The 13,681-nt window shown below is 55.1% G+C and overlaps 1 protein-coding gene and 1 non-coding gene across 2 annotated transcripts in view; one reads left to right on the forward strand and one right to left on the reverse strand.

The window, feature by feature from the left end:
* Positions 1-1,556: 1,556 nt before the first annotated feature.
* Positions 1,557-1,662, forward strand: LOC115936320 (U6 spliceosomal RNA). The gene has a single exon (XR_004071822.1). It is a non-coding gene; the product is annotated as a U6 spliceosomal RNA (small nuclear RNA).
* Positions 1,663-6,199: 4,537 nt separating this feature from the next.
* Positions 6,200-13,681, reverse strand: part of NECTIN1 (nectin cell adhesion molecule 1) — a 68,373-nt gene continuing 60,891 nt past the window's right edge. Inside the window, exon 6 of the mRNA XM_031016186.3 lies at positions 6,200-10,522. Coding sequence (XP_030872046.1) covers positions 9,975-10,522 — 548 coding nt within the window. The 3' untranslated portion in view covers positions 6,200-9,974. The remainder of the gene's footprint in view (positions 10,523-13,681) is intronic.

Below are 13,681 nucleotides of genomic sequence, written 5' to 3' on the forward strand. Positions count from 1 at the left end.
GTAGAGATGGGGTTTCCCATATTGGCCAGGCTGGTCTCAAACTCCTGACCTTGTGATCTGCCCACCTTGGCCTCCGAAAGTGCTGGGATTACAGGTGTGAGCCACTGTGCCCGGCCCAGGGACTTTTCTTTAAAAATAGACTTACATTTATTTTTTATTTTTTATTTTATTTTTGAGATGAGGTTTTACTCTTGTTGCCAAGGCTGGAGTGTAATGGTGCGACCTCGGTCCACTGCAACCTCTGCCTCCTGGGATCTAGCGATTCTCCGGCCTCAGCCTCCTGAATAGCTGGGATTACAGGCGCCCACCACCACGCCTGGCTAATTTTTTGTATTTTTAGTGGAGATGGGGTTTCACCATGTTGGCCAGTCTGGTCTCGAACTCCTGACCTCAGGTGATCCGCCCACCTCGGCCTCCCAACGTGCTGGGATTACAGGCGTGAGCCACCATGACTGGGTAACAGACTTTTTTTAAAGAGCAATTTTAGGCTCACAATCAGATTGAGTGGAAGGTACAGACAGTCTATGGGAAATAGACTCCCTACCTCCACATAGGTATGGCCTCTCCCACTATCAAAAATCCCATACTAAAAATAAAAGAAAAAACATTCTACACCAGAGGCGTCCATTTGTGGTAGTTGGTGAACACACACTGACATACTGCGACTGGTCCGTAGGTAAGTGGGGTTGTTTGATGTTGGTGTGAGGGCTTGCTCTGAGCTGGCCATTGTGACAATGCTTTCCCACAGCTACTGATCAATGGACTCAAGACTTGAAACCGGGTTTGCCTGACTCTGAAGCCCAGGCTCCTAACAGCTGTGTTGCTAAGTGGCCTGATGACGATAGCATAGGTTTAAATATCTGAAAAAGTGGTTTGATGAGGAGTAGCCATCTTCCAATATTTGAAGGACTATCCCAAGAAGGCTAGATGGAGTTATTCTGTGTAGCTTCCCAGGGAAATACCTAGACCAATGGGTGAAGCGTAGGGAAGGGAAATTTTGTCCGCATAGAAGGGTAGCCCTGTGGCATCAGGGCTTACTTTGAGAGGTAATGAATTGCCCAGCACCAGAGGCTGGGCACATTTGAAGGAAAACCCCTGTCTTGGGGAAGGTTGGGCTTCACCACCTGAAAGGTCTCTTTTATTTTGATTTATTTATTTTAAAACACAAGATCTCACTCTGTCGCTTATCCTGGGGTGCAATGGTACAATTAGAGCTCACTGCAGCCTCCAACTCCTGGGCTCAAGCGATCCTCCCACCTCAGCCTTCCAAGTAGCTGGGACCACATGTGTTCACCACACCTGGATAATTTTTTAATTCTTTGTAGAGATGCAAGTCTTGCTATGTCACTCAGGCTAGTTTCAAACTCCCGGTCTCAAGCGATCCTCCCACCTCAGGTCCCCAAAGTGTTGGGATTACAGGCAGGAGCCACCACGCCCAGCTAAAAGGCCTCTTTTGACTCTCATTTTGATCAGTTCAATTTGGTTCAGCCTCTGTTGAGCACCCACTCTTTGCTAGCTCTGGGCTGGGTACTGGGGATGAGTAACACATGATCCCAGTGCTTGCTTCGGCAGCACATGTACTAAAATTGCAACGATACAGAGACGATTAGCATGGCCCTGTGCAAAGATGACATGCAAATTTGTGAAGCATCACATTAAAAAAGAAAAAGACAAGATCTCAGTCCTCAAGGGGCTGCCAGCCTAGGTTGGAAGGCAGCTTGTGCCGTTCTGTTACTTGCTGTCCCTTTTTGCCCTGGATGCCATGGGGGCTTTCAGGGATGAGGGTCCCAGGAGTGTTGCAAAATGAAAAGAAGCTGGCTACTGAGGGGATGGTGGGCGTGAGCAGGAGGTCAGGCTGGGGGACCCTGGCCAGCTAGTCTCTGGGTCAGTCATCCCCAAGGAGGTCTTTACTCACTGTGGAATGGAAGAGGCCTTTGTTAGGGATCTTCAGGCCCATACTCAGGCAGAGAGCGGAGGACTCAAAGAGCACAGGCCCTGCCACCCTCCCCTTCCGCCTCTCTCTGAGGGTCCTCCCTCATCTGCCTAACGGGGATATAGGGGAACTGCCGCCTTCCTTCATGAAGCACACTCACTTCTCCTAGGTTGACAGCAACATGGAGCCAGGAGCTCCACTCAGAGAGGGCTATGGGACCTCCAGCCTGGGCTCTTTCATAATCCCTCTTCCCCTTCTGACAGGTGCCCAGGGAACAAGCGCCTATAGGTGGTCTAAACCCCAAAAACCTGCTTCACGAGGATTACGGGTGTGGCTCCGACCTGCCCCCTACTTGCCTCAGGTGGTGACCTCCATTGCAGTCATTGTCATCCGGGATCCCAAGTCTCACAGGTGACGATGATGATGAATACGAAAGTGATGGATGACAACAATAAATAGCATTGTTCGGCACTCAAACCCTATGTGTGTTAACTCACGGAATAACCCAACTTCCCACCCCTTCAGTCCTATTTTCCTGTCTCAAGACCCACCTCTTCCTCATGACTGACACCAGGGGCGGCCTCTGCCTCCACGCTGGCTGTCTATTGGAATCTCCTGGGTAGCTTATTAAAAATACGCCTGTTAGGGCCAGGTGCGGTGACTTACGCCTATAATCCCAGCACTTTGGAAGGCCGAGGTGGGTGGATCACAAGTTCAGGAGGTCGAGACCATCCTGGCCAACATGGTGAAACCCTGTCTTTACTAAAAATATAAAAAATTAGCTGGGTGTGGTGGCACGTGCCTGTAGTCCCAGCTATTGGGGAGCCCGAGGCAGGAGAATCACTTAAACCAGGGAGTCAGAGGTTGCAGTGAGCCGAAATTGCACCACTGCACTCTAGCCTGGTGATAGAGTGAGACTTCGTCTTAAAAAAAAAAAAAAAAAAAAAAAAGCCTGTTACGGGGCTCACACCTATAATCCTAGCACTTTGGGAGGATTGCTTGAGGCCAGAAGTTTGAGACTAGCCTGGGTAACATAGGGAGACCCCTGTCTCTATAAAATAATAATAATAATAATAAGACTAGCTGGGCATGGTGGCAGGTACCCATAGCCTACTTGGGAGGCTGAGGCAAGAGGATTGCTTGAGCCCAGGAGGTCGAGGCTGCAGTGAGCCGTGATTGTACCACTGCACTCCAGCCTGGGTGACAAACCAAGACCCCGTCTCAAAAAAAAAAAAAAAAAAAAAGTCTGTCTAGGCCCCATTCCCAATCCCAGAGGCTCTGACCCTATTGGCGTGGGGCAGGGCCTGATTTTTAAAAATCCCCAGATGATTCTGGAGCGTAGCCTGGGTTAAGTTCTCTGCGCTCAATGGGGCCTGTGATGTATGTTGATGATGCCCTGTGGCTGGTTCTCAAGCCGAGCGGCCAGCTATGTGCTTTTCTCCATGGAGCTCAAGATGAGCTTGGATGCAGAGTTGCCAGAGGGGCCAGCATAGATGAGGCCCCAGCTCCTGGAGTGTGTATGTGCTGTGTGTGTGCTGTGGGAGGTATGCTTGGCAGAGGGGAGGCTGGGGTAAGGACACTGACTGCAGTGCCTCATCTGGGAGTAGTTCTGGGGATAGGGAGTGGAACCGCAGTCCCCCATAGAGCAGGACTTGGCCTGGCTCTGCCATCAAGCCGGTAAACCTGGGGAGAGAATAGGGTCTGGGGTCCAAGAAGCCAACAACTAGGTAGAACCCAAGGACTGCTCTGCATCGTGCTGCTCGGCATAGTGTCTGGAGGATGTGGGGACAGAGCCTCCAGCTGTGGGCACCGGTACAGAGGTGGTTTCAGAAGCAGGTCTAGCTGGCACTGCCCTCAAGCGTTCAGAGGGCTTTCCTCCTCCAACTTTCCCACTCAGTCCATGTCCTTCTCATTCTTCAAACCATGTCAGATAGCACCTTTTCCAGGAAGTCTTCCCCGATGAGCCCCATCTGACTCCGACAACTCCACTTAACACCAAATATGGATCCTGCAAACTCAGTTTATATCCCATTGGGGGTTCTTGCTACTTTGTAAGGGAACAGAAGTTTGTACCAGATCTAGCATCCCCCCAGGAGTCAGGCCGGTGTCACCCCTTCCCCTGGGTTCCTCCCCTCCTGCTGCTCTCAGGATGTGACTGTGCCCTTGAGCGTGATTGGCGCATGCATGGGCCAAATCATAGTTTCCTCTCTAGATTTTCGTTCTCCATGTGCAGAATGAGTGTATTGGGGTAGGATGATCTCTTTTAGAACAACTACTGTAAGATGGTAAATTCTCAAGGCTGCCCGAAATACTCTTAACAGATCTCTGTCTGGAGAACTCCTGCACATCCTTCAAGGCCCAGGTGAAATGTCACTTCAGATCCTCTCAAACACAATGACCCACTCCCGTCCTGTGCTACCCCAGCGCTTTACACACAGCTCTGCGACAGCCTGTGGCCATTTTGGAATCGGGGATACCCAGCATTCGGAATTCCTTAGAGCTGGGATGCTGGGTGTGGCTGTCACAGCATTGCAGTGCCAGAGTGGCCAAAAATGTGTTGTAAGTGAATAAATGAATTCCTCAATTCATCAAGTTTATCTCCTTAACCATCTGCAACCAGGAGTGGGTAGGATTGGGAACGGAGAGAAAGGCCTCCACAGTCTCCAGAGAGGAGAGGGATATGGTGGGCACATCCCGGGGGGGGGGACCTTAGACACTCAGACAGGTGCTGCTTCCAGGCCTTTGGTCCTCTGCTCTGCTGAGGGTGGTGCGGGATGGAGGCAAGGGTTGTGGTTTGGGCAGAAGGAGCCACAGCCTGGCAGATAGTTCTTCCAAGGCCCAACTGGACTAGAAGACTGAGTATGCCCTTGGACTCCCAGTATCCTTTGGGCCGGGATGTCTGTAAGGGGACATCCTGGCACCAAGGCCTGGGGAAGGGACTGAGTCTGGCTTCTCCAGCCCAAAGCTCTGTCCAGAGGGGTTGTGCCTGAGACTAATTGGCTTGCCCTCCTTCCGCTGCTGGAGAAAGTCTTGGCTAATTTGCCGGAACGCTCTAGTTAAATGCCAATTAGGACGTTCTGTCCACTGCTCTCTTCCAATATATTAATAATGTAATTACGCATTTATTGCCTGCACAAATTAAAAATTAACTTAAACGGACAGCCTGGAAAACTGAGGAAGTGACCGCTTAAACAACCAATTTGCATCTCATTCGAATATCAACATCTAAACACAGCCCCTTCTAGGATGCTGGGTTTGGCCTTCCAGCGGGGGGCTCAGCCAGCTGCCAACAGCTGCTGGCTTCTCCTTCTGCACGCCTTCTTCTGCCCGTCCAGCCCCAATCCTGGGTGTGGAGGATGTGGCCCTGCCCACAATGGGCAGGAGGGTTTTCCGCTAAGCAGCCATCTTGGCTCTATCGTTTCTACCCCCTCCCTTTCCCAGGGGTCGTTGGTGTGGATTTCAGTGAAAGGAGATGCTACTGGGTGCGGGGGGTGACGGAGGGATGGCTGGGATGGGGCAGTCTCTGAAGCCCCTGCCACTCCCACCCCCAGGATCGATTTGTCCTGCATTCCAGCCCAGGAGATGGGAAGCAGATGGTGCTGGTGGGGAGAGTGGGGAGGTAACCAGGGAACAAGAAGACCTTCTCTCCAAACAACCAGCCCCCTGGAGAGAAATGGGGGGCACAGGAGGGGTGGGTCACAGGGAGAGCTTGCAGGCGATGGGGCGGGGCAGTATCTTCAAAATAGAAGATGAAAGGATAAAGCTCTCAGCTCTTCTCCGTCCCCAGGGACCTAACACGGCAGGCGTGACACTGCTGGTTTTCTTCTCCAAACAGCCACAGGAGGGGACGTGGCAGGAACAGGACAGCAGGAGTGGGTGATAGGGGAACTGGAGTCTGGGGCAGGAGGCACCCGTACCCCCAGGAGGGCACCAGCCGGCACAGGGCTTTCCCTCTCTGCTGTGTGCAACCCCAGCCCTCTCAGGCCTTACTTTCTTAAAGGCCTCCCTCCTGTGTCTGTGGACACCCACTCCTCCCTCTGCGATGCTGTCGTCAAAGTCCACGGTCTTCTCACTTGCATGGAAGATGGTTCCGGGGCAGCCTGTGAGCAGTCTCCCTCAGGGCTCCTGCTCCTCTGGAACCCTGGAACCTGGACATGGGGTGGGGGGGTCCCTTCCCCTCACTATCCCTCTGTGCCATCCCCTCCAGCTCCACGCCTTCCCCGCCCCCACTGCCATGGAGCAGGGCAGTGATGGGATGCAAGCCAGTTTGTTTTAAACACTTTATTTATAAAAAAGTACATTTTTAATCCTCAGTATATTTTCAACCCATCATTTTTTTTAATACAAGTAAAAGGGGGTGATGCAAACACCCCCAGGTCAGAACCAGGAGGATCTGCTGGGCTGTCCCTGGACCAAAGGCGGAAAGGGCGACAAGACGCCGAAGCAAGGTAGCGCATCACGCTGGGAGGGGAGGGTGGCAGCTTCTCCTGGATTCTTTTCATTTATACAAAAAGGGAAAACCAATTTTTTCGACCAAGAATCCCATTCCTCACAGCAGGGGTCAGAAGAGCAGCAGCACCGAGTGGGACAGGGGCTCCTCCTGGCCTCACAAGCTGGGCAGTGTTGGCAGCAGTGGCAGGAGCAGAGGCCTGGGCACCCTCACCACCTGGGCCGCAGCAGAGGGGCCTGCCTCCTGGCATCCCCGGTACTGGGCAGTGTGTGAAGCCTCCCTGTGGGTGTGGGGACCTGGGGCGCACCCACCTGCCCCTCACTAGGAGAGGGTTTCTGTTGGCAGTCAGGCTTTGGGGGTCTCTGTCTGGACTCCTGAGGCCTGGGAGCACTACCCTCCTCCCAGAAGAGGGGACACCCGTGTCTGCTTGGCTCAGCAGAGCTGCCCACACCCACCTAACACAATTCCCAATTTCTCTGCTCTGAGGAAGGCAGAAAAGTTATTGCACCAGTGACTTGGGCAAGTGGGGGTTGGCTGGCAGAGGAAGCGCATGCCCAGGAAACAGGGTCCCTATAAGGCTCTCTTGCAGCCCGGGCACTGGGAAATCTTCGTTTCTCCTTAACGGCTTTCAGCAGGATCAGACCATTCCCTCTGCCACATCTGTGCTGAGTGGCCATCTGGCTGTGCATGCATGCGTGTGTACATGCGTGTACACATGCCTGCACGTGGGTGTGTTGGAGGTGTGAGTGTGTCCACTGTGGGCACACGTACTGGGTCTGAGGTGGTCGCACTTGCAGGCCTGTGTTCACCTACTCTGTGCTGCTGCTTTTCAGACCCTTCTGATAAAAGGGGACTCGGCTGGTTCTATTACACATTAGAACAATATCAAAATCTGTAAGGAAACAGGGGCATGGGTTTGGGGTGGGGGGCAAGGACAGGGAGGGCAACAAGAGGCAGGATGACAACTGGGGAGGCCTTGGCACAATTCATACCAAGTTTATTTCATTTCCAGCAAAGCACAAGCTCAGCTCATGCTGTGGGCATGAAGGAGAAGCAAAATGTCCTCATCTCTCTGCTGGGCTAGACCTCCCTTTTGCCAGCTGGCTGTGTCTGTGGGCCCAGCAGTAGTGCCCACCTTCCCACAAACTTGGGGCACAGAAAACCTCACATCCCTAGGTCCAAGTGCTGACCCCTGCCTCATGCTGGCAGCTGCTCGGTGGGTATGCTGAGGCTGGGCCCCTGGCAAGTCAGGAGCCTCCTACGTGGCCCATGCTACATGGACCCCAAAATTTGTGCTTTGCTTGTGGGGAGGGTGTGGAGGTGTCTTAAGGGGGAACTCAGTGCTTTGGCTGGGCTTGGGGCCTTCAAAGTCCATCACAGAATGGGGAATAGAGGGTGGCAGTGCAGGATAAAGGAGATGCAGGAGGAGACAGGGACAGGAAATGCCTCTATCAGGCAGGCCCCTGGGATTGCCTCCTGCCTGGGGGAAAAGGGGACCAAGCAGAGGGGCCAGAGTGTTGTAAGGTGAGATGGGGCAGTGATGTAATGTGGAAAAGGTCCCCTGTCCTGGGGGACACTAATACTGCTGGGAAAAGCAGCCCAGCTCCTCCACCTCCCTCTGCCCTGTGGCTGGAAAGACTCCACAATTTTCTCCCCTAACTTCACCCTATCCAGTACCCCAAATGTGTAGAGGGGAGAGCCGCACCAGGGCTGGCATGGCTTCAGACTTCTGCTACGTGGCTACTGGGCAGCCTGGGCTGGGGCCAGGGCAGTGAGGGCCAGACAACGATGACCCACCTGCTGGGCCCAGGGTTGCCGGGGCAGAAATGGAGCTGGCTGGGGGTTCAATAGCAGCACCAGGGAGGGGAGGGGAGGGGTTGGGGGGCTCCCTTAGGAAGCCTATGGCAGGGTGGGTCAGTGCCCGTGGGGCACAGAGTGGTCTGCCTCCCTCCTCCCCAACACTTGCCATCCTGCAGAGCCCCTGACACCCTGGGGTGAGTTAACTGAAATCCCAGTGGGCAGGCATGAAGGGCCGCGAAGCCTGCCTCTCCATCCCAGGGTCCTTCCCATGGGCATGCCTGTCTAGAGTGCCAGGGGATCTGGGAGCAGATGGAGGAACTGAGGCACTTTGAGCTGGGGGACTGAGAGAGGGCTGGGAGGGGTCTTCCTCCATTATATACATGGGAAGACCCAGTCTGGGGTGGCTGATAGGAACTCAATGTCCCATTCAAGAAGGGAATCTGCACTGAAAGGGAGGGCTTCTCCCAGGCCCTCCCCTCATCCCAGAATGAGGACCAGGGGTGGCTGAGCAGGAGGTGGCCTAGCGGCCCCACCCCCCTCACTTTCTGCCAGGCCCGAGGCTTTGACAATGGCCTTTGTGTGTGAGGCATTGTATGGACTCCTCAGTCCCTCGGACTGTGTTTGCAGAGCTTCTGCCATGTGGGCTTCCTTCTCCACTACCCTCCCTGTGGATGCTTCTTTACCTCTGACTCCTGCAGGTGGATCCCCCTGGGATCCCAGCCCTGACTAGCCAAAAGAACCAAGTGTTGCTAGATAAGGGAGAAATCAGAGAAACCTCCACGCTGTAAGAAGCAGTTTGGGGTAGGCCTGAGATCCTAGGGTGGAGGCACCGGGGACCCAGTCTCAGCTGTCTCTGGAAGCTTCTATAGGCAGACCCCATTCTCAGCTTAAAGGGGGAATGAGGTGGAAATAGACGGGTGGGCCTTGGGCAGTGTCTGGATGGGGCAGGGCATGGGACTCCAGGGGAAAGCAGGCAGAGAGGAGCAGTGTGTGCATGTGTGTGTGTGTGCACGTGTCAGCAGAGGCAGAGAGCAAGTGTGGGCTGGAGCCCACCTGGAGCCCCTAATGGAGGGGGCACATTGGGGATAAAGAGGGGACGCGTCAGAGCTAGGCCAACTCCACTCTCTGTGGGCCAATGAGGAAAAAAAATGTAAAACCACCCTCAGCAGGAAAACACTGCCCAAGGCCCCGCTTAACAAACAAGACTCCCTGGGAACTGGGGAGAAGCCGCACCCCTCCCCCTACCTCTTGGGCACACCGGCTGTCTAGACCCAAGGTCCAAACTCCCAGCTGCATCAGCTTTCACTGGTGGGTGTTGGGTTCCCTCTAGCCGGGAGGAGGAGCAGCATCTGGGGGTGTGGGGAGCTTTTCCCTCTTAGAGCCCCTTGAGCCCTCCACCCCCAGTGAAGAAACACAAACAAATTCCAGTGTTGGGGGGCGGGGGAGGCTGGCTCCCCAAACCCTGGAGGGATGCCCAGGTACACAAGACGAGAACAGGGCTCCCTACACAGAGGGCAGGCAGGTGGGGCCCGTAAAGGGAAGATACAGTAACACTAAAGCCACAGTCGAACACCACACCATGGGGAAGGGCGGAGGAGAGGGAGGAAATAAAACACAAAGCCAAGTCGTGGCTGCCCTGGGCTCCCCTGGCCCCCTAGGAGTTCGGGGCTGGCTTTGGGCAGCTGGGCAAGTCTCTGTTCAGCTCCTGGAGTGGGAGGTGGGGGGCGGGCAGGGGGCGTGCGGGGAGGGGCTGGGGAGGAGCGGTCACAGACAGAGGCTCTGGAAGGGGGGCTACACGTACCACTCCTTCTTGGAAATGAAAGACCCGTCGTTCTGAGAAACCATGTTCTCAGCCAAGTCCAGCTGCTCAGGGTCGTACTGGTAGCCCAGAGTCCGGTCCCCGTAGCCGTCCTGACGGGCCTCGGCCTCATCCACGGTGAAGTAGGGCCGCTTGGCGTCCTCGTCATATTTGGGATGGGGGCCGCCCACCTTGCGCTCGCCCCCTCCACCGCCCTCCTCCTCCTCCTCCTCCTCATAGCTGCTTCCACCCAGTGGGCCGGCCTTCTTCTCGTCGTCTGAGTCGTCGGGGTACTGCAGGTTCTGTGCCATTGGTGGGTGGTGCTGGGGGATGCCTGCCTTGCTGTAGCCGTTGCCATACACGTGCTTCTTGGTGCTGTAGTCACCCTTGAAGGTGTGCCGGCGCCGACGCAGGGCGACCACGATCCCGCCGACCACAATCAACACCAGCAGGATGCTCCCCGCCACGCCCCCAATGATGGCCGTGGGCACCGGCCCGGCGCGCCGCCCATGTTCGGGAGGAGACGGGGTGTAGGGGAATTCTGGGTGAGGAAAAGAGATGGAGGGGACAGCATCAGCGTGTGCTCCTGGGGTGTAGAGGGGGTGGGAGGGAGGCAGGGAAAGGAGAGGCCAGGAAGGAGAGGCTGTCTGCACCCCAGGTTTGAGCAGCTCCAGTTTGAGGCCCCGCAGCACCCCACCCATCCTGGAGCCCTAACATGCCGCAGCGTTGGTAGCTGGAGTGAGAGACAGGCAAGAGGAGAGGCAGAAGGCAGTACCCACAGCACCAGGGTCTTCCATCCCCACTGTCCTTGGTGTGGTGCTGGCCCAGCTCAACCCCTATTCATGGTGCAGTGAGACACGTGTGCCAGTTCCAGCTGCAGCACACTGTCTACTCCATGCCATTCACAGCCACAACCCTGAGGAGGTATGCCATTCATTCTCATTGGATATCTGAGGAGCTGAGGCTTGCAGAGGTTAAAGAACTTGCCTGAGGCCACCCAGCAATGATGCAACGTTGCTTCTCCTGCACATAGAACATGTGCAAATGTCACTGATACCCCTCTGCCAGACACCTGGCAGTCACTCTGCCCCAACACTATCAACTTGGCTTCCAAGACCCAGAACCAGGAGCCACCTAGGTGTTCTGCACCTGATTTTGTCTGCCTGCAGGGCACAGGGAAAACAGGTTCCCAGGCACTGGCTCAGGAGATGCCCCGTGAGTGCCAATCAGCTGCCAAGGTGCCAGAAACCAGGGCTGTGGTTCTTGGCTGTGGTCTGGGCCTGCAGGGCAAGGTGGGGGCCTGGCAGTGCTGCCAGCCTGGGTTATAAGTGTAAGACACCAGCATGGCAGGGCACAAGCACAGGGCAAGGACGGCAGAAATGGGGGTGAAAGCATGTGCGTGTGTGCATGCATGGCAATGTCGAGTACACACAAGTGGGCACATGCACAGGCACACACGCTTGCCGTCATAGCAAGCCTGCCACTCAGAGAGCACATGCTGGGAGGGCCTGCATGCCTGTGCCGACATGATGAACATGAGTGTGCAAATCTGTATGCTCCGTGGACACAGCCGAAATGAGGAGGCAGGAAAGGTGAAAAGAAGGGAAAGGAAGCAGGTGGGACAGGAGAGAAGGCTGGGTGGGTGGCTTTCTGTGCCAGTGGGGCCGGGCCACAGTACTGTTCTTTGGCCAACACTGCCCCTTCCCTTGCCTTACAGGGCCTGGGAAGGTGGCTGAAACCAGGGCCATGCCACGGGCCAGAGGCCCTAAGGTGAAGCTAAGGGAAATGGTTCCAGGCACCACCACAGGGTGGCACCGGAGACCACAGCTGGCCTCGGTCAGAGGCACTAGGCCGTGGGTCTAGGGCAAGCCCAGAAGGCTGACCTCAGCCGCTCAGGCCCTCCTTGCTCCAGGCCCACGTAAAGGGCCAGTTTGCCCGTATACTGTTTGCCTGTATACTGCTGTATACTGTTTGCCTGTATACTGCTGCCGGCTCACTCTCTGATTCAGTATCTCTCACTCCATGGGAATCATGCTCCTCCCTGAGCCCACTCCCTCCTCCTGGGGCGTGTGTGAGGTGCTGTCCCACTCGGCAGGCTGCAGCAGGGTGGAGATTCTAGGAAAGAGGAAAGGCCTTCCAGGAATTTGGGCGGGAAGGGCTGACGAAAACACAGGGCCCAAGGAAGGGGAGGCCACTCACTCATCCAAGGTCACGCGGCTGAGCAGGGACCGCCCAGGGGCTCCTATACACGTGGGCACTGGCAGAGGAGCACCGCCATGGAGGACCCCACTCCCCACCTGCCACCACCATCCTTGGTGCAGGTCAGCCAGCAGCTGCCCAGTACATATTCACGGGATCTTTGTCCTGACCACCTGTCTCCGCAGCAGCCTCCCTGGAACCTCAAGCATCTCCCGGCTCACCAGGTCTCATTTGTTTACCGCCCTCAAAAGGGCCCCACAACTGCTCCCCACAAGATGGGAGCAGCCTCCACCAGGGGTACCCCAGAGGCAGCTGGGAAGAACCTAGCCTCCTCTGTACTCAGCCTGCCTGCCCCCCTCCTCAGTTCTCACCCAGATCTGAATGATCTCTCCTGTCTACACCTGCCTTCCTCTCTTCATCCATCCCTCCCATCAGCAAACATACTGAGCATCTATCCTGCTAGTCACAGGATATGAGAAACTCACAGCCTCCCCGGGGAAGCAAAGGACACTCAGAGACAGCACATGCAGATGTTAAGGGAACTGGCAGGGAAGTGCAGGGTGCAGGGGAACGGGGTGGTGTGTCTTGGCATTAGAGAAGGCTTCTTGAAGGAGGCCGGACTTGGAGAGGCCAGGAGGATAAGGAGGGATCCAGATGGAGGGAGCTGCCATTTTTCTGAAACATGTCCCTTGCCTTCCCATACAAGATTCCGTGGTTCTCGGCTTTCCTCTCTGAGTGCTATCTCCAGCTGTGTTGCTCCTTTTCTCTGTTCCAGCTGTCTCGCTGGACGCTTTGTCCTGGGACCCTCAGCCTTGACCCTCTGCTTTCTTTCCTAGTGACAGACTAGTATCAACTTCTGTAGTCACCCTTATCCTGCTGGCTGTCCAAATTATTTAGGGTATATAGTTCTTGCCCAACTCTGGGACTGTATCTCCACAGCATCTCCCAAACTGTGGCCCATGGAATCTCAAACCATTGGCTCAAAGGGTCAGCAAAAATAGGGGGGTCGAAATGTTGGCTTAGATAAAAGCATCAGAGCCTGTTACCTTCTCGTGCACACTGTAAACTATTAGAGGGACACGTCAAATGCCATATTTCCCAACATACTGGAACATGAACCCCATACCTCCTGCCTCCAAGACAGTCTCACATAACTGATATCTAGGTGGACACATTAGAAAAACTGACCTCTAGCACATCCTCATTTGGAATTCTCACCACCACTTCAAAACCCATCTGTACCAACCTGGTTTGCCATCTTCCTTCTAAACCCTCTCCATTCGATACAACTTCCTGTCGCCACTGTCATCACCATGGAACTTATGCCAGGTTTTACTGCTGTGGTCGATTCCTAAATCTTCCACTTTCCTTTTGCCTCTGCCTGCCTTGAATCACCCCACCCGCAGTCACCAGGTTAATCTTCACTGTGTAGACACAACCATTCGCTTTCTCAAAGACCAGCAATGGCTCCCCAGTTGCCCGTTGGGCTGTGCAGTCTGGC

Source organism: Gorilla gorilla, chromosome 9 (genome assembly GCF_029281585.2).
Source record: "Gorilla gorilla gorilla isolate KB3781 chromosome 9, NHGRI_mGorGor1-v2.1_pri, whole genome shotgun sequence".
Classification (NCBI taxonomy): domain Eukaryota; kingdom Metazoa; phylum Chordata; class Mammalia; order Primates; family Hominidae; genus Gorilla; species Gorilla gorilla.